Raw genomic sequence first — 23,348 nt, 5'->3', positions numbered from 1 at the left:
CACACTCTCCCACCCACCTCCAGTCATAAAGGGGCGGAGCAGAAAAACCACCACTCATTTCCTTCAACTGCAGCCTTAGGCTGGAGGTGGAACACTTTAGCAGTGCCTTATTTCTGTTTTAAGCTCAAGTAGCATAATCTATTGCAAATAGTGATTTAGTCATTTAGTTTTAGATTAATTTTTATTAATATTTTAGGGTCAGTATTTTAAGATAATTTTAACATTTAGTTAATTAGTGGGTGATAGGCAGCTGTGTCATCTCCTAAATGTCCCAGTTTCAAAACATGGCCTTCATGTCATGTTGCTGTGCTGGACCACAACACTCAAGAAAAGAGTCTTTACTGTCTAGGTGAGGGGCATATTCCTAGTAAATGTACTACTGCTGTTCTTTCGGCAAAGGGTTTCAGAAGAACAGGGAGATTAAACTCAGGAGGCATCTTCTGGAGAGATCCACGAGGCCTGACTCAGTTCCTGGTCAGTCAGATCTGTCTATCGGCTGCTACAAGTCATGCTCCTGCTGCAGTTCAAAGATCGGGCTTGGCTACACTTGCAAATGTAGAGCCCTTTGAGTTAACCAGCCTCTGGAGACCGTAGTAGGGAGAGTGGTGCAGTCTGTGTGGCCACTCTTGCAGCAGCATTGGGGGTGGTGCATTATAGGCAGCTATCCCAGCGTTCAAGTGGCTGCAACGTGCTTTTCAAATGCGGGGGGGATGTGGTGTGGAGTGTGACAGGGAGTGTGTTGTGTGTATGTGGGGGGAGAGAGTGTGGATTTTTGGGGTGCTGAAAGTGTGTCAGCATGCTGTCTTGTAAGTTCAGACCCCCCCTCCCGCCCCGCCTCTCTCTCACTCATTCAAAGCAAACAGTAAATGTTTGCTTTTTCTTGGAGCAGATAAGCAGCCGGCTGTCCAAAATGGAGCTTTGAAAGGGCATTTCTGCATTCCTGCAGCCGATTTCACAACAATGAGAAGAGTGGTCACTTGACTTAAGGGGATTATGGGACGTTTCCGGAGGTCAATCAGAGCGCAGTAATGCAACACCTCGTTCACACTGATGCTGGGGCATGACACTCAATACGCATCAGACGTTATCCCTCTTACCGAGGTGGATTACCAGGAGTGCTCTAGCCAGGGAGTCAGGGTGCTCTACGTGCCTTGCCAGTGTGGATGGTGAATTAGTTAGAGTGCTCTGGGTGGCTTTAGTACGCTCTAACTTGCAAGTGTAGCCAAGGCCTTAGACTCAAAGGGGATGCTCATTTAATTCCCCAGGTCTTCAAAGGAAAAAAAGGTCAGAACACCTCAAGCTGTGGCTTTGGAAGGCATACAAAAGTGCCATCTGAAGCCCTGAAGCATACCTGTAAGAGCTCAGTACTGTTAAGGAGAGAGCCTTCAGATCAGTCAGAAGTTTCAATACCTCCTCTGAAGGTTACATTACCCTCTACTACAAGTGCTCCATTGATACACAAGGATTCAGTATTGTGTGCACAGGTATTGTCTAAGGCGGTGATACTCAGTCCGCGGCTTGCGAGCCGCATGTGGCTTTTTGAGGTGTAGCCTGCAGCTCTTCAAGGCTCCCTCCTGCTCCTCCCACTCCCTCCAGGAGTGCGGCAAATCAGCTGATTGGAGGAACAGGGCTAGCTGAGCTCAGAGACTGAGCAATGGAGTCTGAGCAGCCTTCTGCAATTGCTAACACTTGGGCTCCAGTTAAAAACCAATTAGAATTCTTTGAACAATCATGTGCATTCCTCTTGTGGACATTAGTACACCCTCCTGTGGTCACGAAACTATGCATGGTGAAAGCAACGAAAAATGCTCCCTTATTCATAGTACCACCAGGATTATTGGTACCTGGGCAAAGAGAATCACCTTTACTGGCTAATGCTGACAATCCATTGTCAGTACCATGTCTGGGTGAGTCACCGGTACTGTTTATTAAATATCTGACTGCCGATCTAGTATTCACTTAATGAAGACCCCTCAAAGGTCTATTATCTTTGTTCAGAAGAATATGAATTATCTTCATCAGCTTGTGAGGCAAGTTTGTAGGGATCTCCTTCTTACACACATGCTTATCTATCACCAAAGGTTCGTTCATCCTAAAACTAGACCTCTGAAATCTACTTCTAAGGTTATGAATTTTCCCATGCTTCTTGGTTTCCTCCTTCTTGGGTTGCCAAGCAGTTTCTTCATGAACAGCAAATGTGGCCTTACTAGTACTGTTGGGCTCCTCCTCAGGGGTAGAGGACCCCATCTTGGTCTCATTCAAGGCAAAGGTCTCCATCACCCAAATAGTTAGAAATTGGTCTTCCTGATGAGCAACCTCATACATCTCCTGTTCTACATCAGCCTGTTTCCTCCGAAGAAGAATTACAGGGTCAGTCATTATGTGGTGTCATTGTAGCTGTATCGGTCCCAGGATGTTAGCGAGACAAGGTGGGTGAGGTAATATCTTTTATTTGACCAACTTCTGTTGGTGAGAGAGACAAGTTTTCAAGCTACACAGAGCTCTTCAGGTTCAGTCAGAGCAAACTCCTGCAAATATTTTGTCTTCTCTTCCTTAAGGGGCAACAGCAACATCTTCCTCACCTCTAGATGATTATAGATCTTTCTGAGCTCTTAAAAGAAGATTGCTGGAGATTTTTTCCCCCCAAGCATGCATCCTCCACACCCTCTCATCCTTCTAGCCAAAGGTATAAAGGACAGAGCTGTCCCAATATACCTCAGTTCCTTCTCACTGCCTGTGGTCTGTAGTCAGAGTGTGTGAGCGTGTGCGTTTGTCAAACTCTTTCCTTTTTCTCTTTTCAGAGAAAGTTTTCTGGAAAATTATTGTGTATATATAGCTAGTTATTGTTAGTGGTACTTGCTTTTCAAAAATATTTTCCTTGTTTTCATTCGTTATTCAAGCTTTTAATCTCCGTACCGGGTCGTGCCTATGGGTGTGGGGCAAGCAATCAACAAAGTCTTTTTTCCTTTGATGTTCCACAATGGCTTGTCTGGTGTCTATGGACCTTATTTTGTTGAACATAACATTTACTCTGGCAAAGTAGTATTTCACACTTGGGTGATGTTTCTTGCCTGCCAGGGGAGCGGGGGTGTATGTGTTACAATTTCGAAGCAAATACTTTTCAAATTACAGAGGCCCACTTAAATATTAGAATCATAGAATAAAATCATAGAATATTAGGGTTGGAAGAGACCTCAGAAAGTCATCTAGTCCAATCCCATGCTCAGTGCAGGACCACCGCCAACTAAATCATCCCAGCCAGGGATTTGTCAAGCCAGGCCTAAAAAACCTCTAAGGATGGAGATTCCACCGCCTCCCTAGGTAACCCATTCCAGTGCTTCACCACCCTCCTAGTGAAATAGTGTTTCCTAATATCCAACCTAGACCTCTCCCACTGCAACTTGAGACCATTACTCCTTGTTCTGTCATCTGCCACCGTTGAGAGCAGCCGAGTTCCATCCTGTTTGGAACCCCCCTTCAGATAGTTGAAGGCTGCTATCAAATCTTCCCTCACTCTTCTCTTCTGCAGACTAAACAAGCCCAGTTCCCTCAGCCTCTCCTCGTAAGTCATGTGCCCCAGCCCACCAATAATTTTCGTTGCCCTCCGCTAGACTCGCTCCAATTTTTCCACATCCTTTCTGTAGTGGGGAAACCAAAACTGGATGCAATACTCCAGGTGTGGCCTCACGAGTGCCGAATAGAGGGGAATAATCACTTACCTTGATCTGCTGGCAATGCTCCTACTAACACAGCCCAATATGCAGTTGGCCTTCTTGGCAACAAGGGCACACTGCTGACTCATATCCAGCTTCTCATCCACTGTAATCCCCAGGTCCTTTTCTGCAGAACTGCCACTTAGCCAGTCAGTCCCCAGCCTGTAGTAATGCATGGGATTTTTCCGTCCTAAGTGTAGGACTCTGCACTTGTCCTTGTTGAACCTCATCAGATTTATTTTGGCCAGTCCTCCACCCTGGACCCTATCCCTAACCTCCAGCATATCTACCTCTCCCCCCATCTTAGCCCTGGTCTACACTGGGGGGGGGTGGGCGGTGTCGATCTAAGATACGCAACTTCAGCTACGTGAATAGCGTAGCTGAAGTTGGTGTAGCTTAGATCGACTTACCTGGCTGTCCTCACGGCAGGGAGTTGACCAGTGCCACTCCCCGTTGACTCCGCTTGTGCTTCTTGCAAGCTGGAGTACCGGAGTCAACGGGGAGCGCATTCAGGGATCGATTTATCACGTCTAGATGAGATGCGATAAATCGATCCCTGAAAGATCAATCTCTACCCGCCGATCTGGTTGGTAGTGAAGACCTGCCCTTAGTGTCATCTGCAAACTTGCTGAGGGTGCAATCCATCCCATCATCCAGATTGTTAATAAAGATGTTAAACAAAACTGGCCTCAGGACAGACCCCTGGGGCACTCCGCTTGATACAGGCTGCCAACTAGACATCAAGCTGTTGATTGCTACCCATTGAGCCCAACAATCTAGCCAGCTTTCTATCCACCTTATAGTCCATTCATCCAATCCATACTTCTTTAACTTGCTGGCAAGAATACTGTGGGAGACCGTATCAAAAGCTTTGCTAAAGTCAAGATATATCACATACACCACTTTCCCCATATCCACAGAGCCAGTTATCTCATCATAGAAGGCAATCAGGTTGGTCAGGCATGACTTGCCCTCGGTGAATCCATGTTGACTGTTCCTGATCATCTTCCTCTCCTCCAAGTGCTTCAAAATGGATTCCTTGAGGACCTGCTCTATGATTTTTCTGGGGACTAAAGTGTGGCTCACTGGTCTGAGTTCCCCGGGTTCTCTTTCTTCCCTTTTAAAAAGATGGGTACTATATTTGCCTTTTTCCAATTGTCCGGGACCTCCCCCAATCACCATGAGTTTTCAAAGATAATGTCCAATGGCTCTGCAAGCATGTCAGCCAATTCCCTCAGCACCCTTGGATGCATTAGACTTGGACCCATGGACTTGTGCATGTCCAGCTTTTCTAAACAGTCCTTAGCCTGTTCTTTCACCACTGAGGGCAGCTCACCTCCTCCCCATACTGTGTTGCCCGGTGCAGTAGTCTGGGAGCTGATCTTGTCTGTGAAGACCGAGGCAAAAAAAGCATTGAGTACTTCAGCTTTTTCCACATCATCTGTCACTAGATTGCCTCCCCCATTCAGTAAGGGTCCCACACTTTCCCTGACTGTGTTCTTGTTGCTAACATACCTGAAGAAACCCTTCTTGTTACCCTTCACATCCCTTGCTAGCTGCAACTCCAATTGTGTTTTGGCCTTCCTGATTACATCCCTGCATGTTCTAGCAATATTTTTATACTCCTCCCTAGTCATCTGTCCAAGTTTCCACTTCTTGTAAGCTTCCTCTTTGATTTTAAGCTCACTGAAGATTTCACTGTTAAGCCAAGCTAGTCGCCTGCCATAAGAACAAAAGAATGTCCGTACTGGGTCAGACCAAAGATCCATCCAGCCCAGTATCCTGTCTACTGACAGTGGCCAATGCCAGGTGCCCTGGAGTGAGTGAGCCTAACAGGTAATGATCAAGTGATCTCTCTCCTGCCATCCATCACCAGCCTCTGACAATCAGAGGCTAAGGACACCATTCCTTACCCATCCTGGTTAATAGCCATTAATGGACTTCATCTCTATGAATTTATCCAGTTCTCTTTTAAACCCTGTTATAGTCCTAGCCTTCACAGCCTCCTCAGGCAAGGAGTTCCACAGGTTGACTGTGCGCTGTGTGAAGAAGAACTTCCTTTTATTGGTTTAAACCTACTGCCCACTAATTTCATTGGGTGTCCCCTAATTCTTCTATTATGGGAACAAGTAAATAACTTTTCCTTATTCACTTCCTCCATACCATTCATAATTTTATATACCTCTATCCTATTCCCCCTTAGTGTCCTCTTTTTTAAGCTAAAAAGTCCTAGCCTCTTTAATGGCTCCTTATATGGGACTCGTTCCAAACCCCTAATCATTTTAGTTGCCCTTCTCTGAACCTTTTCTAATGCCAGTGTATCTTTTTTGAGATGATGAGACCACATTTGTACACAGTATTCAAGATGTGGGCTCACCATGGATTTGTATAAGGGCAATAAGATATTCTCCATCTTATTTTCTATCCCTTTTTTAATGAGTCCTAACATTCTGTTTGCTTTTTAGACTGCCGTTGCACACTGCATGGATGTCTTCAGAGAACTATCCACCATGACTCCAAGATCTTTTTCCTGATTAGTTGTAGCTAAATTAGTCCCCATCGTATTGTATGTATAGTTGGGGTTATTTTTTCCAATGTGCATTACTTTACATTTATCCACATTACATTTCATTTGTCATTTTGTTGCCCAATCACTTAGTTTTGTGAGATCTTTTTGAAGTTCTTCACAGTCTGCTTTGGTCTTAACTATCTTGAGCAGTTTAGTATCATCTGCAAATTTTGCCACCTAACTGTTTACCCCTTTCTCCCGATCATTTATTAATAAGTTGAATAGGATTGGTCCTAGGACTGACCCTTGGGAAACACCACTAGTTACCCCTCTCCATTCTGAAAATTTACCATTTATTCCTACCCTTTGTTCCCTGTCTTTTAACCAGTTCTCAATCCATGAAAGGATCTACCCTCTTATCCCATGGCAACTTAATTTACGTAAGAGCCTTTGGTGAGGGACCTTGTCCCTCTATTTTCTATTCTTTCTGCACATCAGGATGTTTTGTTCCGGTGCCCTCAGTAAGTCTTCTTTAAAATACATCCCGCTCTCCTGGACTCCTTTCCCCCTCATATTAGCCTCCCAGGGGATCCTGCCCATCCAGGGCCGGTGCAAGGATATTTTGCGCCCTAGGCGAAACTTCCACCTTGCGCCCACCCTCCCCCTTCCCCTCCCCCTAGAGCATTGCTTATTATAAACTTTCAAAAATGAATACTGCATAATGTGACATTGTTCATTAGAATTAATACATGTTCGGCTTGAAAATTTATTAATTTCATTATTTAGTCTACATATTTAATGAAAATAAATGAATAACGTGACAGCGTGTAGGGCTGGCTGGCTTCAGGCAGGGGGGTGCGGCAGGGGTTGGCTGGAGACAGGGGGGTATGGGGCTGGCTGGCTTCGGGCAGGGCACGGGGTGCGGAGCTGGCTGGAGATGGGGTGCGGGTTGGCTGGAGATGGGGGGTGTGGGGCTGGCTGGCTTCGGGCAGGGGGGTGCGGCAGGCGTTGGCTGGAGACGGGGTAGGGGGTGCAGGGCTGGCTGCGGGCAGGGCAGGGGGTGCAGGGGGAGCAGCAGCAGCAAGAGGGCCTGTGCCCAGGGTCAGGCGGTGGCCCACATGGTTTCCAGTGCCCTCGGCGGCCGGAGGAGGAATAACATCACTTCCTGGCTGGCTGGAGCCCATCAAAGCCGCAGCGCCTCCTCGCACAGTGGCGGGAAGAGGTTACATATTAGCCGGTGCTGAGTGAGCATCCCAGACATTTTGGGCACCACTTTTTGGCACCCTCAAATCTTGGCACCTTAGGCGGCTGCCTAGTTCGCCTAATGGTTACACCGGCCCTGTGCCCATCAGTTCCCTCAGGTAGTCAAAGTCTGCTTTTCTGAAATCCAGGATCTGTTTTTTTGCTACTCTTCTTTCTTCCTTTTGTCAGGATCCTGAACTCAACCATCTCATGGTCACTGCTGCCTAGGTTGCCACCCACTTCTACTTCCCCTACCAATTCTTCCCTTTTTGTGAGCAGCCGGTCAAGAGGAGCACAGCCCCTAGTTGGTTCCTCCAGCCCTTGTACCAGGAAGTTGTCCCCAACACTCTCCAAAAACTTCCTGAATTGTCTTCCACTGCTGTATTACTCTCCCAGCAGATGTCAGGGTGATTGAAGTCCCCCATTAGAGCCAGGGCCTGTGATCTGGAAACTTCAGTTAGTTGTTCAAAGAGAGCCTCGTCTACCTCCTCCTCCTGCTTCGGTGGTCTATAGCACATACCCACCACGACATCACTGTTGTTGCTCTAGCCTCTGAACTTCACCCAAAGACTCTCAACAGGCTCTTCTCCAGTTTCATACTGGAGTTCTGAGCAAGCATACCGCTCTCTTACATACAATTCAACTCCTCCACCTTTCTTCCCATGCCTGTCCTTCCTGAACAGTTTATATCCATCCATGACACTGCTCCAGTCATGTGAACTGCCCCACCAAGTTTCTATTATTCCAAGCATGTCATAGTTCTTTGATTGTGCCAGGACTTCCAATTCTTCCTGCTTGTTTCCCAGGCTTCTTGCATTCGTGTGCACGCCCCTAAGATAACTAGCTGATTACCCTACTTTCTCAGTATGAATCAGGAGGCTTCTCGTCTTGTACCCTCCTCCTTGTGTTTCCTCCTGGTATCCCACATAAATATTGCCTTATAACAGGGGATACAGATACTATAAGTGAGATTGTGAAATTAATGCACCCAATAGTTTACCAGGTTTCAGAGTAGCAGCCGTGTTAGTCTGTATTTGTAAAAAGAAAAGGAGTACTTGTGGCGCCTTAGAGACTAACCAATTTATTTGAGCATAAGCTTTTCTGAGCTACAGCTCACTTCATCCGATGTATCCGGGATAGCTCAGTGGTTTGAGCATTGGCCTGCTAAACCCAGGTTGTGAGTTCAATCCTTGAGGGGGCCATTTAAGGATGTGGGGCAAAAATTGGGAATTGGTCCTGCTTTGAGCAGGGGGTTGGACTAGATGACCTCCTGAGGTCCCTTCCAACCCTGATATTCTATGATTCTATGTATGAGACTCAGCATGCCACCCTTTGTCTCAGAGTCACGCAGAAGTGGTTGGAGTTAGTCTACTCTCCCTTTCGTCATCCACTGCACTCACATACCTGCAAGTGTCTTGTCCCTGGATTGGTGGATGGACCCTGCCAATATAGGCAAAGGGGTTCCCTTTTCCTTAACTCTGTCTTCCATGACCCTGGTCACAGATGCCTCATCCTTTGGATGGGGATATCACTTATGGGACCTACAGATTCAGGGGCTATGTTTGGAGCAAGATCTCTCTTTCCACATCAGTGTCTGGGAGCCTCGAGCAATCCACTTGGCATGTTGAATATTCTTGCCCCACATCAGAGGATGTGCTGTACTGGTGTTTGCAGACAACACTGATGCTATGTTCTATTTGGACAGGCAGGGAAGCGCCCTATCAGATCCTCTTTGCCAAGATGCAGTAGACCTTCGGAGTTTCTGCATCAAGACCAAAATTACATTCAAAGCATCACACTTCCCAAGGGTCCAAAACTGTCTGGTGGATCAGCTTAGCAGATGTTCAGCAGGGATCACAAATGGTCCCTCAAAGCAGACACAGCAAAGTCCATTTTTCAGACTTGGGGAATGCCAGAAATAGACCACCCTGCTACCGGACAGAACAGGGTCACCTGTACAGCTCAAGAACAGGTCATGGACTGGAGTCTTTGCCAGATACCCTCCTACTGTCCCAGAAAGGGAAATCTCTATACTCCTTTCCCCCAGCCCTATGGTATCTAGAGTTTTGTGTAAATGCAGACAGGATCACATCATTCCAACTTTGATAGCACCAGCCTGTCCCCAACAGCATTTGTTCTTGGACTTTTTGACTCTCTCAGTTCAAGATCCCATGGCTCTCCCTCTGGTCTCAAGCATAGTTTCATAGGACCACAGCCAGATGCTGCATTTCAACACTGTCTGTCAGCCTACATTTGTCTGCTTGGATGCTCAGTGTTTAACTCTCTCAGGCTGTTTCCTTGAATGTTCTCTTAAATAGCAGGATGCCATCCACCAGATGTTCTGCCCTCAGGAAATGGAGAAGATTCTCTGTGTGGTCCCAGTAGAAAGGTACCTCTTATTTACAGGTTTGCATACAATTTATTCTTAATTACCTGCTCCACCTAAAGGGAAAAGTTTGCTCAGCATCATTTGGCGTTCCATTCTGCTGTAGTAGGAAGAACCATCCCCTCCCTCCCCCAAGCCTATGACAGTTAAATTCTTGTTTGTGGTGTTTTTAATTCCTTATGCTAAACTATCTGTTCTTCCTTGTATTTAGCTGTGACACTGAGTACCTTTCCTCGACCTGTAAGCTCAAACGCTTGTCTGTCTCACCAAGAGAAGTTGGTCCAATAAAATACATTACCTCACTCACCTTGTGTCTTGAAAGTATTATGTACACAGATGTGTGCAGGAGAGGCGGGGGAGAGGACTAGATCAGCACCTTTATGTGAAGAAGCTCAGTTCTTTGGGAGTGGTGTATACACTGTCACACCTTCCTAAACGAGGTTAATCTACCAAGTCTGCTGAACATTTGTGCAGATCTGCTGAGCAAGCGATTTGCCTCCGATCACAAATGATCACTGAAGAGAGCTGTTACTCTTGCCATATTACAGAAATGGGGCCACCATTGTGTGGATTTGCTTTACCCACAGCTCAGTGAAAAGTGTCAGCGGTTTTGCTCAAGGATGTCATAGGTGCCGAGGAGAGTTGTTAAGGCTGCTACATTGTTACTGCTGCCAGTGCCACTTGTCTGGGAGCTCCGATGCCAGCTGCACTAGCAGAGAACACAGCTTAGCGATTCAGCAGACCTCGATCTTATTCATAAGAAAGACCACAGGCTAGCTTCGGTGGCAAAGGTGCTTGGCCAGGTTTATTGTCGACGAAGCGCAGTACTAGCCCCCCCTAGGAGCTACAGGTGCACTAACACATGGATGCCCATGACCAGATACCCGCTCAGCATGCTATCCCCTTGGCGAGTACGACTCCTATGACTTCTCCTTTTATACAGTGATACAAACAAGTTAAGTATCATACGCCAGACATTGTTAATTACCACCCTTTTCCTTATACTTGCTGGTTCGAACAAAACATCCTTATCCATTATCCTGGGTTTGGTGTCTTCCCATACCATCTCTTACGTATGTGTTTATGTCATAACTTGAGAGATCTGTGTGGTTTTTGTACCATCCTCTCTGGTCAGGAATGCGCTTACCTGGTATTAGCTAATACCTGGTGTGTTCTCATTTTGCCAAGGCCAGGCCTACTCTGGTTCAAAGCATTTGGTTCGCACTGTTAGTGAAGCCTAGGGCTCCAGCAAGGCCTACAAAAGGTAGGGGTCAGTCCAGGCTCTATAACTGATGCATTCATGATCTACAGGCCTTCATTACGCTTATCAACCAATTCCACTGATTCCAAGAACTTTAATGAAGCTCACACAAAACTCAGCTTCTATGATTTTCATTGCACCAGTATGGCACGGACAATACTGCTTTCCAGAACCAGTCAGGCTGTCGATACGACCAGCCATCACACTTCCTCTCATTCCCAACTTGATATTGCAGAACGGCAGGACAATTCTTCATCTGGGCTTGTCCTCCATACATCTAACAGTCTCGATCATGGCTGCTTGAATGAAACTGCGATCCTCTTCTCAAATGATTAAAAAAAAAAAAACTTTCCACTTACAGCTATAACTGGAAAAGATTTGATGCTTGGTCCCAGGATCATTCTATGTCCCCATTCCAGGCTGACATTCCCTTCATTTTAATTAAATTTTATCCTTAAAATCCTCTGGGTTATCAGTTAGGTCTATTAAAGTGTATCTAGCGTCAATCTCTGCCTCTCATCCTAAGCTTGATTGGTTTAATGTATTTTCTCCTCCTATTTCTAAAAGATTCCTTAGGCATCTACTTTAAGTGTTTTCCACCTGCTCCATGGGATCTGAATATTGTGTTGTCAAGTTTAATGAAAACACTGTTTTGAGTTTTTAGCTACCCGCCCATTAAGTCTTCTCTCTATGAAAACAGTGTTTTGAGTAGTGATTACTTCTGCACGTAGAGTGGGTGAAATTATGCATTGATGTCAGGTCCTCCCTATATGCCCCACATCTTTGTGTCCTGAGAGAGCGGAAATGGGAGAGTGCAAGGGCATTCAGAGAGCATGTGAGGACAAATAAGGGAAAAAATTCTGATCTCTGGCATGAGGGGCATGCAGTACTAAGAGTGGAATACATATAGACAACACAGCTTGAAGAATATCAGTTACTATAAGGTAAGTAACCTCTTTTTCATTGTCAGTCCCTCAGATACAATAATGTAGGGTTCAGTTGGAGAATGTAATCCTGATCCAAACACTTCATTGTATACAGGATAGTCTGTAGTTAAACCAATCTATAAACAACAGTTGTCACATTCAGAGGGATAGTTGTGTTAGTCTGTATCAGCAAAAACAACAGAGTCCTGTGGCACCTTAGATACTAACAAATTTATTTGGGCATGTCATAAATATAAAGAGAAGGGTAACAACCTGCATGAATGCAGTAATATAAAATCCCTCCTGGCCAGAGGTACAGAATCACTTACCTGTAAGGGGTTCATCAGTTCAATTAACCTAGTTGGCACCTGACCAGAAGGACCAATGGAGAAAGAAGATACTTTCAAATCTGGGGGGGAGGGAAGGTTTTGTTTGTGCTCTTTGTATTGTTCCCTCTGGGGACAAAGAGAGAGACCAAGCAAGTAACCAGCTCCTACTGAAATGATGCATCTAAAATTAGAGAAATTGTAAGTAATAACAAGGAAATGCATTATATTATCTTTTGTTTTAGCTTGTGAATTTTCCCTATGCTAAGAGGGAGTTTTATTCCTGTTTTTTGTAACTTTTCAGCTAAGCCAAGAAGGGAATCCTCTGTGTTTTAAATCTTTTTATTTGCCCTGTAAAGTTACCTTCGATCCTGATTTTACAGGTGTGATTCTTTTATTTTTTTTTTTAAATAAACTTCTTCTTTTAAGAACCTGATTGATTTTCAGTGTCCTAAAGACCCAGGGGGGTTGATCTGTGCTCACCTTGTAACCAGTTGGTTAGTATATTATTCTCAAACCTCCCCAGGAAAGGGGGTGAAGGGGATTGGGAGGATATTATGGGGAAATAGGAACTCCAAGTGGTCAATTTTCCAGAATCTTTGTCTAAATCATTTGGTGGTGGCAGCAATACTGTCCAAGGACAAGGAAAGGATTTGTGCCTTGGGGAAGTTTTTAACCTAAGCTGGTAGAAATAAGCTTAGGGGGTCTTTCATGCGGGTCCCCACATCTGTACCCCAGAGGTCAGAGTGGGGAGGGAACCCTGACAGGGCATAAGCTTTCGTGGGCTATAATCCACTTCGTCAGATGCAAGAGTGGAAATTACAGTAGGTAGGTATAAATATACTAACACATGAAAAGATGGGAGGTATCTTACCAAGTTGAGGACCAGTGCTAATGAGGCCAATTCAATCAGGGTGGATGTGACCCACTCCCAACAGTTGATGAGAAGGTTTGAATACCAAAAGAGGGAAAATTATGTTTTGTAGTGCGCCAGCCACTCCCAGTCTCTATTCAGACCCAGTCTGATAGTGTCAAGTTTTCAAATTAATTCCAGCTCTGCCGTTTCTCGTTGAAGTCTGTTTTCAGTTTTTTGCTGAACTATGGCCACTTTTAAGTCTGTTATTTAGTGTCCAGAGAGATTGAAGTGCTCTCCGACTGGGTTTTGAATGTTACCATTCTTGAGGTCTGATTTGTGTCCATTTATTCTTTTGCGTAGAGACTGTCTGATTTGGCCAATGTACATGGCAGAGGGGCATTGCTGGCACATGATGGCATATATCACATTGTTAGATGTGCAGGTGAACTGATAGTGTGGCTGATGTGCTTAGGTCTTATGATGGTGTCCCTTGAGTAGGTATGCGGACTGAATTTGCAATGGGGTTTGTTGCAGGGATTCCAGATTGTCACATTATTCCAGATTGGCTAAATGCACAGGCAAGAAAGACACTGTTAAATGAATCCAAGGAGTAAGTTGTCCTCTGAGCTCGGAAGTTGCCAGTTTTCCTGTTAGAAAGGAGCAGTATCATCACCTTGGGTGTCCAATCAGACCATTGGTTTATTTTTTACAAAAGTCATTTAATGTATGGCACAGATTTAATACATTTGTTTATAATAAATATAAAATAGTCGTTTATACTGTGAACGTTTATGCGGTCATATTTGCACACAGTCAGATGTCAGTCTTTACATTGTTACTACGGTTTCACCAATATAGTCAAATCTTTTGCTTTTTGTAAAGAAATCAAAATTTTATTTCCATACTGTCTGAAATTTATTCTCCATTGAAGAGTTCAGCTCAGAGGCCTAGGAAATGCTTATAGGTGAAGTGACAGAAATGCTTCCTGACTAAAAGTAAGGTTGCAATTAGCTCTATATGCATCCCTCTGAAAGTCTGTTTGCAGTGCAACTGAAAAGATTGCTGATCTGAATTTCATCATGATTTTCTTCCCAATCCTACAGTATGAGCTCTTTGCAGTGTGTCACCATTCTGGAGGAATTGATGGTGGCCATTATGTGGCTGAAATAAAATCATATGAAAATGAGTGCTGGTACTCCTTCAACGATACCGTGGTGAAAAAGGTAATGGGTGCCTGAGTTCAGGGAAAACAAACATAGACATGTCCAAGTTTCTACTAAGGGATCTGAGAAGTGTAGTACAAGAGGGAAGTGCCATATCTGGAACTACCTCTATAGCAGATTGAAAACACTGTAAACCAAAGTCTGTACTCATTTATATAGGTGTAAATCTGCAGCTACTCATTCAAAGCCTATGGAGTTGCTCTGGCTTTACTCTAGTGTAACTGAGAGCAAAATTTGCAATCTGTATATTGGTGCATTACAACCTGGACGTGCTCCGTTTAGCCTTACTTCAATACAATATGGTGTTTGGATAGCCCAGCATTCCCTCTCCCTGCAGATGTGGTGCCATCCTGTTGGATGAGAGAGGTAATGAACATCTGAAGTGATTGTTGTTCAGATGGCAGTTATTCCGTTGGCCCTGCTGGAACAAAGCAGAGTATAGTCTCCTTCCCATTAACTGACGTTAAATGTAGATCTTAAGTTTATCATCCATTGTCTAGTGCTAACACAGCCATAGGGATACATGAGATATCACCTTCACCTCCATACAGTGCTTGGTATTGATATATAATAAATACTTTGGCAATTCTCTTGGGAAATGATCCTTTCTGTTTGTTCATACAGATGCCAGAAGACATGAACACAATGGGTGCCAAGGACAGGTATTTCCATTGCCATGTTTTACAGTTGGACTTTCAGCCATTCCGATGCCAGTGTGACTTTTTCAAAGCTCCTCCCTTCCTTGGCCACCATTTTTCTTATTAGTTTGCTGATCATTGCTTAGGTCAGTTGTTTAGTGTAGTTAAAAAAAAGGGGGGGGGGTTGTGTGCCTGTTGATTGGCTTGGACCACAGACAAATTCTGTTCCATTCCTTTTGTTTGCTTCTTCCCCTTTGCATTGAGATTGGGTCTGCTAGGTATCTGGAGTTGAGACATGCAATGTGAAAATATTGGTTTAGGGTCAGCATTCCTGACTCCTCAGGTGCTTGTATGCAGAGCACTCCCTTGAGTGTGGACTGCCCATACAATTGCATAACGCTTTTTTCTATGCCAAAATAATTCTGTTCAGTGGGTGTCAGCTTCTCACTTAAGAAAGCAAGGGGCTACTTTTGTTACCTCCCACTGTCTGCATCTGTACCATGCCTAAACCAGTGTCTGATGCATTAGTACGGAGTTTGAATGTTTTGTCAAAAGCTGGACTGGCCAGAATGTGTGTTTGTTTTGCCCCACTCAGGGGCCATAGACTGACGGCTGTTTGGCCCTGTTCAGGGGGCTAATTCCCCAAGTGCCATGGGTGCCCCAGCCAGGAGGCTGCAGGGCTCTAGACTGTTTGCTTGTTTTGCCCCGCCCAGGGGCTGCAGCCTGCTTCTTGCTTTGCCTGTCTAGGGAGTTGTTTTCCCAACTGCTACTGCCTGACCCAGCCAGGTGGTTACAGGGCTCTGGACTGTTTGGTTGTTTTGCCCACCCAGAGGCAACGTACTACTCGGTTGTGTGACCCTGTCAGGAGACCGTAACCCAGTTGGCCGCAACTACCCACTTAACAGGGAATCACAATGACTGGGTGATGGGGTGTACCAACCCCACACTGGGCCAAGGGGATGGCCCAGCTTAACATGCGGGATCCCCGTCACAGGTCCTTTGAAATATGTGTTAACTATTATGCTAAATAATCTGTCCCACTTTGTATTTAGCTGTGACACTGAGGTCTGGTCTATGCTGCAGGGTTACAGTAGACTCTGTAAGTATCTACACTAAATGTAGATCCCACCACTGTAACTCACCCACTATACTGACTTCATAACTCCACCTCCATGAGAGGCGTAGCGCTTAAGTCAATGTAATTAGGTCGATGCTGTGTCAGTGTAGACAGTGCCTTGCTTACATCGACTGTTGCTGTCTTTAAGATACCATCCCACAACCTCCCACACTGGCAGTTAAATTGGTGCAGTCGCTCCTCGTGAGGACACATACCGCTGACCCAAGGAGCGAAGTGTGGAAATGTAAAACCGATTCACTTACTACAGTGCTGTACATTGACATAACTTAGGTCAACTTAATTTTGTAGAGTAGACTTTCCCCAAGTAAGTTTTTCAGACCTGAAGAACTCTCCTTGAAAGCTTGTCTCTTTCACCAACAGAAGTTGGTCCAATAAACGATATTACCTCACCTACCTTGTCCCTCTTCTAAAATCTTATAGTCCCATCTATTTTAGGAACCATAACTTGTGAGGCTCAGGAACACCCATTCCAGTATTCTATTTAGATGAGATCCCTGGGGTGCAACCTGGAACTGGGGTACTGCTGAGCCCTCTGCCCCACCATTCTGGGCTCCCTCTCACATTGTGTTGCTGTGACAAGCTACAAATCTCTGGCAGGCATTGTACCTACACAGAAATCCACAGGCAGGGACACACCCAACTAAGTTACATGATTACTTCTCTGGCCATTCATGAACTAACAATAGAGAGGCTCCAGCCAAATCCCAGTCTTGCTCCTCAGGAATAGACCATCTCGCACTGCTCAAGACCCTTTCTTGAGCAATGCAAGTTTATTGATTGGTTCATCACACCATCAATGGAAAGTGACATGCACCAGCCTTTGTAACCTGAACAGATTTACCAAACACTTCAGGAAAATTCACTGGTCAAGATAAACAGTAAAAGAAGTTTATGGATTATGAAAAGTAGATTTTAAGTGACTATAAGAAATAGGCAAAAAATCAGAGCGGTTACCAAAATAAAATATAAGCATGCAGTCTAAACTCTTAGCCTTGTTGAACAAGGAAACATCTAGATTAAGCAGTTTTTCTCACCCCACTGGATATTGCAGGTTGGTTACAGTCTTTCATATGCAGGTTTTCCCTCTTAGCCTGGGGACCAGGTTTCTTAAGCTCCAGTGTCCTCGTCGCTTGCAGTGTAGGTGCGGGGAGAAGACAGAGGACGAACTGTGGGGCCACTGTGTTCTGTTTTATACTCTTAGTCCGTGGTCTTGGAAAGCACAAGTCCAGCTCTGTCTGGTGGGCATTGCTGAGTCACAAGGTGGAGCAATACCCTGGTGAGTCTTGTGTGAGTGAGCCATTGAATTGTAACTCCTCTGCTGGACAATGGCCGGTGATGTCCATTCAGCACCTGCCTGGGCACTGGTTACTTCCCTTGTTATTGTCTCTGGGGAGCTTGTATCTGGGCACTTCCCAAACGCATATTTTAGTGACAACCATACAATACAATTCTCATACCTTCATATGCATTGAGGTTATACATATTGGAACAGCAGGTTTCAGCAGATCATAACCTTCCCGTGATACCTCACATGTCATGCTTTATATGCAATATCACAACCATATACAAATGAGGAATATGGGGGTTACAGGGCGCTCCCCCAAGGTATAGAGTGTCACAACTCTGTATTTCTTTACAAATTTGCCCCTTCTTTTTTCTAGTGGTTCAATAAGCTCTGCTAGGGACATGTTGTGACCTCAGAGTGCTAATCGTATGGACCATCTTATGAGTTAAACCTGGCTTGCTGGAAAATACCTGCTGGTGTTTTTGCAGCACAGCCAAAATCTCTCCCCTTTTGGTTTGGGTTAACCCTTCACATATCTCAGCGGTCTCTAGTGATGTGTCACCCACCTTGCCTCTGCCAGTTTGTGCCATTTTCTCACCTATTTGTTGCTTAGAGCAAGGGCACCATTTAAAGCTTGGAGCACAGTTTCCAAGCTCCCTAGGTAGAGGGCTTTAGTCTAGAGTCACTCCTTGATTCCAGCACCTAGTGGCTTGTTCTACTTGCCTAAGCATGTGAAGATCTGATAGGAGAGCTCTCTCAGATCCTAAGGGGTGTTGGATCCTAGGCCTGGTATATAGTCTAGCTTATCAGGACCATGTAGTGAGCTTTGGAACAGGATGAATCTCCTTGGCTAGGAAGGAGAGAATACAGCAGAAGTCCAGTTCTGTCATGGTTGTAGGGTTATTTTGATAATATCTTTGCACCTCATGCCTTGTGCTTTGCCATAGGCATCTGTATTGGCCTTAGCTTTATGTAGTCAGTATCCACATATGATGTGAATCTTTATTAGCCTAAATGTGCAGGGAAATTTAAAGACACCAACCCAGCTTTTATTCATTAATTTTGGAATATTAATGATGATACAATCAATGTCAGCTTATTTACAAAGCTGCAAGTTTTGTCAAGTCCAGATCCCCCCTTAAGCATACAGCAAACAAATGTAAACAAAAAGAGAGACCGGAGAAGAGCTGTTCCTTTCTTGGTCTGATGGTAAGTAGGTGGTTGCAGGCTATAGTCATGGTTCTTTTCTTGGCCAGGCAGAATCTCTGGTTCATCTAAGTATGTATGCAGCGTTGTTGTAGCCATGTGGGTCTCAGGATATCAAAGAGACCAAGACCAGCTTCTGATGATGAGCGAGAGGAGCTTTAGAGCTTACACAGAGCTCTTCTTCTAGTCTGGGAAATGTACTCAGAGTGTCACAGCTAAATACAAGGTGGAACAGATTATTTAGCTTAAATAGTTAACATATATTTAAATGGACCATTTCAAGGTAAAGTGGCCAGTAAACTCCTAGACTGAAAAGGTGTTTGTGTGGAGAGATGTGGCATCCATTTGATTAGGTATTAATATTCACTTCTCTTTTTTTCTGTCATAGTTCCACTGCATATCTGTTAATGTACCACAAGGTGGATTCCTTTGCGAAGCCAAGTAAGTGACATGTTGCTGTCAAAGACAAAGGGAAGTTCCTGGAGGCTTGTTTCCCACCATTTGATGGGAGAGCCAGTGAGAGGAGCTGGTTCAGTTTGCTGCCAGGGAGGGTCAGGGCCAGGGCAAGGCCAGTGCCATGAAGATTCTGTTCCTGGGTAAACAGAACCCATGGGAAGGGCTTTGGGAACCTCCATTTCCCCCAGACACCATCCTGCTCAGGTGTCTTTGTGTCTTAGATTGGTCTTTCACCACACATTACGGCCATACAGATACGGTTCACTGAGCCTCCCAGATTCCCCAGCCTATCTACAGCCTGTTGAGAGCCCTTTCTTCAGGTGCAGTGTGCAAAGTGCAGCCGGTTCAGCACGTGGAGAAGCGGAGGGTGGCTCTAGAGACCCCACAGCCACAGTGAGGATCCAGGTGGGGATTGAGTTCGGTGATGGAAGGGGTGGGTTTCTCCATTGGTTGTTCTACTGAATATTTGTGTGGCACGGACGCTCAGTCAGCTGTACAAATACCCCGTAGGATAATAGTCCCTGCCCCCAAGAGCTAAGTCAGGGAGTCTGCTCTGCCCAGGTAGCGGTTGGCCTTTTTCTTGATTATTGTTGTGACCTCATTGCTGGAGCCATCTGTTGTTCTGTTTGTGCCATGTTGCTGGGGGAGGGGGCTGTTGTTAGTGCGGGGGCATTTCAGTTTGTCTCCCCAGTTATTTATTTGTTGGCTTTGTTGATTGATTTATCGCTGTTGAGTGGCTGTTTTTGGACAAAACACAGGAACTTTCTGGGGCACCAAGCATGAGTGTGAGTCCCCGTGCCCAATACACTGTGTCAGCAAAATAACAATTGGAGTATTGATGCAACTACCTGGGTTAGTGTCAGAGTTTAGTGAATGAAAGTTTGTCAGGCATTTACTCAGATATTCTTGGGTGTCCTGAATACACAATCTAGGATAGAGAGGTTATTAAGGGAATTATGCCTCAGTCTTTGTGGAACTGTTTTTTGTGTCTTACTGGGGCTCAGAAAGAAAATAGAAGCTTTGATTTTTTTTCTGGGAGCAAACAACAATTCCTCCTGAAGCCATAAATGTGGAGCCTGGGAACGTCATGGGTTGTGTTAGAAAACCTCAAACCAGCCCACAAAAGCACCTAAGGAGATAAGAAAGGCACTGGATGGGGTGAGGCTGGGACTGAATAGAGACCTATTTTCCAAGCAATACAATTCTGGGAGGAAGGAAAGAGCGTTTGCAAAGGCTGTCCTGCACCTTTCCTACAGCTCACACAGACCAAATATTAACTTTGATGAACAGCTCTACCATATTTCAGCACTTCAACCAGAGTTTACCTGTTAAAATATTTGTGATCATTTGTTCTCCTTAAAAAAATTATACATAAATATCACGTGATTTGACATAGATTCTGTTTACAGGGATGTATGTAGGGCTGCGTAACCAAAGCTGCACCTGCTATTTAAACAGCCTGCTGCATTGTCTCTTCTTCACGCGAGAGCTCAGAGAGGCCATCCTCAGGTGAGGGGTGTTCACGATAAACCCTGGGGTTACATCAGCAACGTGTGGTTATTCTGGATAGCTGCATGGTTCTGGTGCTGTGGGACCCACTGTAAGACTAACTCATTGAGACAAGACTGAAAGGGCAGCACTGTGCCAGGTGTGGTGGGAGAGGGAAGGAGACCTGCAGTGGCGGGGAGGGGAAGAGAAAGGAACTGGAGGTGGTAGCAGGCTACAGGGGAAGGGAAAAGAAATGAGGCAGCAGTTACCTGCCTTCATGTCTGCAAGTGACTAGTAGAGGGTGGGGTAAGGACTGTTGTGTGGCTGGCCGTGGGATGCTGGATCAGCAATCCAGTTCCAGAGAACCTGCCCTGGTAAAGCCTAGGAATAGCTGGGCACTGAAAAGGGCCAGAGGAGATGAACCTGGTTATACCTTTCTGAGATGAACCTGGTTATACCTGCCGGATCAACGGGCAATGATCAATCCAGTGGGGGTCGATTTATTGCGTCTAGTCTAGACGCAACAAATCGACCACCAAGTGTGTTCCCGTCGACTCCGATACTCCATCAGAGCAAGGAGCGCAGTCAGAGTCGATGGGAGAGCGTCAGCTGTGGACTTACCGCAGTGAAGACACCGCGGTAACTAGATCTAAGTACATCGACTTTAGCTACACTATTCACGTAGCTGAAGTTGTGTAACTTAGATCGATCCCCTGCGGTAGTGTAGACAAGCCCCTAATGCAGGAGGTCCCAAACTTTTTTCCCTGTAGCCCACCCATGCAGCTGCAGTCAACACTGCCGCCCACTATTAGCACGCTTCTGTCAGGGAAGGAACACTGCGGGCTGGGGCATGCATGGCCAGGCCCTGCCGACACCCTCCGCTTCAGCAGTTTTGAGCTGGTCACCTGGCAGCCCTGTCCCGGTCATCCACCCGGTGCCCGGCGCACCTCATGGGCACCCCTGCCCAGGAACAAGGGAAGGGATCAGGGGCTGCCAGTGCCAGGCAGAGGTAGGCACTCAGGCCGAGCCTGGCCGTTACCTGTGACAGTCCCAATCCCAGCATTGTCCAGATGGAAACAGAGCGGCACCGCTGAGCCCAGGTCCCTGGCTGGGTCCTGGGGCAGATACTTCAGGGATCCAACAGCCACAGGTCACAAGGTGCGGCAGCTCGGAGCGGGAACGGCTGCAAACTCTCCAGTCTTCTCCAACCACCTCTCAGGGCTGGCCCCTTCTCGTCATCGCCCTCCACCCACTGCTAGATTCCTCCAGCCCTGGGTGGGGGCCATCGCTGGCCACCACTCCGCCAACATATGCAGTTTGGGGGGGCAACTCCACCCATGGCGGACCACCTTGAACTGTGTCGTTGCCCATCTTTGGGCTGCAGCCCCCTGTTTGGGAACCCCTGAGCTAACACATTGTAACTCTGAGCCAGAGAGATCCTCCTAGAGGTGATTTCACTGTTCTTTCATTTCTGGGATTCCTCTCAGAGTTCCACCAGGAGAATCCAACCCAGACCTGGTGAGATCACACTTTCTCCTGCAGGCACTGCCGCACTTCCCTATGCATCAGCACCTGGATTCTACCTGTGAAGTGATGTATTCATTATATGTCTCTCTGGTGTTTTGTAGGTGCGATAATGTTGGTGACTCCGTCATTGTGTGCCATCTGCAACAGCTGTTTAAAAAGCTGATGACTGGTGATTCTTCACCTACCACTGAGAAGATTACAAGAGCCCTCGAGATGGGCAATGGTAAGAGGGCTCTGTAGAGACCTATGCTATGTGGTTCTTGCATTCACAGATTCTGGTAAAACAGTTCTTCACAGGGTGACCTAAGATGTAATCCTAAAATGTATCAGACAAGGTATTTCTAGTAGAGAGAGAGAGAGAACTATTAATGCCATTGTACAAGGCACTGGTCAAACCTGATCTGGGATATTGTGTACAGTTTTCGCTAGGGCTGTCAAGTGATTAAAAAAATTAATCGCGCAATTAATCATGCTGTTAATAATACCATTTGCCACGCTGTTAAAAATGCCAATAATAGAACACCATTTATTTAAATATTTTTGCATGTTTTCCACATTTTCAAATATATTGATTTCAGTTACAACACAGAATACAAAGTGTACAGTGCTCACTTCATATTTATTTTTATTACAAATATTTGCACTGTAAAAAAAATAGTATTTCAATTAACTTAATACGAGTACTGTAGTGCAATCTCTTTCTCATGAAAGTTGAACTTTCAAATGTAGAATTTATGTACAAAAAATACACTCAAAAATAAGACAATTTAAAACTTTAGAGCCCATAAGTCCAGTCAGTCCTACTTTTTGTTCAGCCAATTGCTCAGACAAACCAGTTTGTTCACATTTGTGGGAGATAATGCTGCCCACTGCTTGTTTACAATGTCACCTGAAAGTGAGAACAGGCATTCTCATGGCATTGTTGTAGTTGGTGTCACAAGATATTTACCTGCCAGATACGCTAAAGATTCATATATCTGTTCATGCTTCGACCACCATTCCAGAGGACATGCATCCATGCTGGTGACTGCTTCTGCTCGATAACAATCCAAAGCAGTGTGCACCAATGTATGATCATTTTCATTATCCGAGTTAGATGCCACCAGCAGAAAACTGATTTTTTTTTTTTTTTTTTTGGTGGTGGTTCAGGTTCTGTATTTTCTTCATT

The 23,348-nt window shown here is 45.4% G+C and overlaps 1 protein-coding gene across 4 annotated transcripts in view; it reads left to right on the top strand.

The window, feature by feature from the left end:
* Positions 1-23,348, top strand: part of LOC144266978 (uncharacterized) — a 97,843-nt gene that overhangs the window by 47,330 nt on the left and 27,165 nt on the right. For all 4 annotated transcript variants that reach the window (XM_077820568.1, XM_077820569.1, XM_077820571.1 and 1 more), the window contains 5 exons: positions 14,323-14,442; positions 15,067-15,104; positions 19,098-19,150; positions 20,575-20,674; positions 22,282-22,403. In XM_077820568.1, coding sequence (XP_077676694.1) covers positions 14,323-14,442; positions 15,067-15,104; positions 19,098-19,150; positions 20,575-20,674; positions 22,282-22,403 — 433 coding nt within the window. The remainder of the gene's footprint in view (positions 1-14,322; positions 14,443-15,066; positions 15,105-19,097; positions 19,151-20,574; positions 20,675-22,281; positions 22,404-23,348) is intronic.

The sequence above is a fragment of the Eretmochelys imbricata genome, chromosome 6 (genome assembly GCF_965152235.1).
Source record: "Eretmochelys imbricata isolate rEreImb1 chromosome 6, rEreImb1.hap1, whole genome shotgun sequence".
Lineage (NCBI taxonomy): Eukaryota > Metazoa > Chordata > Testudines > Cheloniidae > Eretmochelys > Eretmochelys imbricata.
The sequence above is the reverse complement of the archived record's forward strand: the minus strand, read 5'-3'. Positions and strand labels throughout refer to the sequence as shown.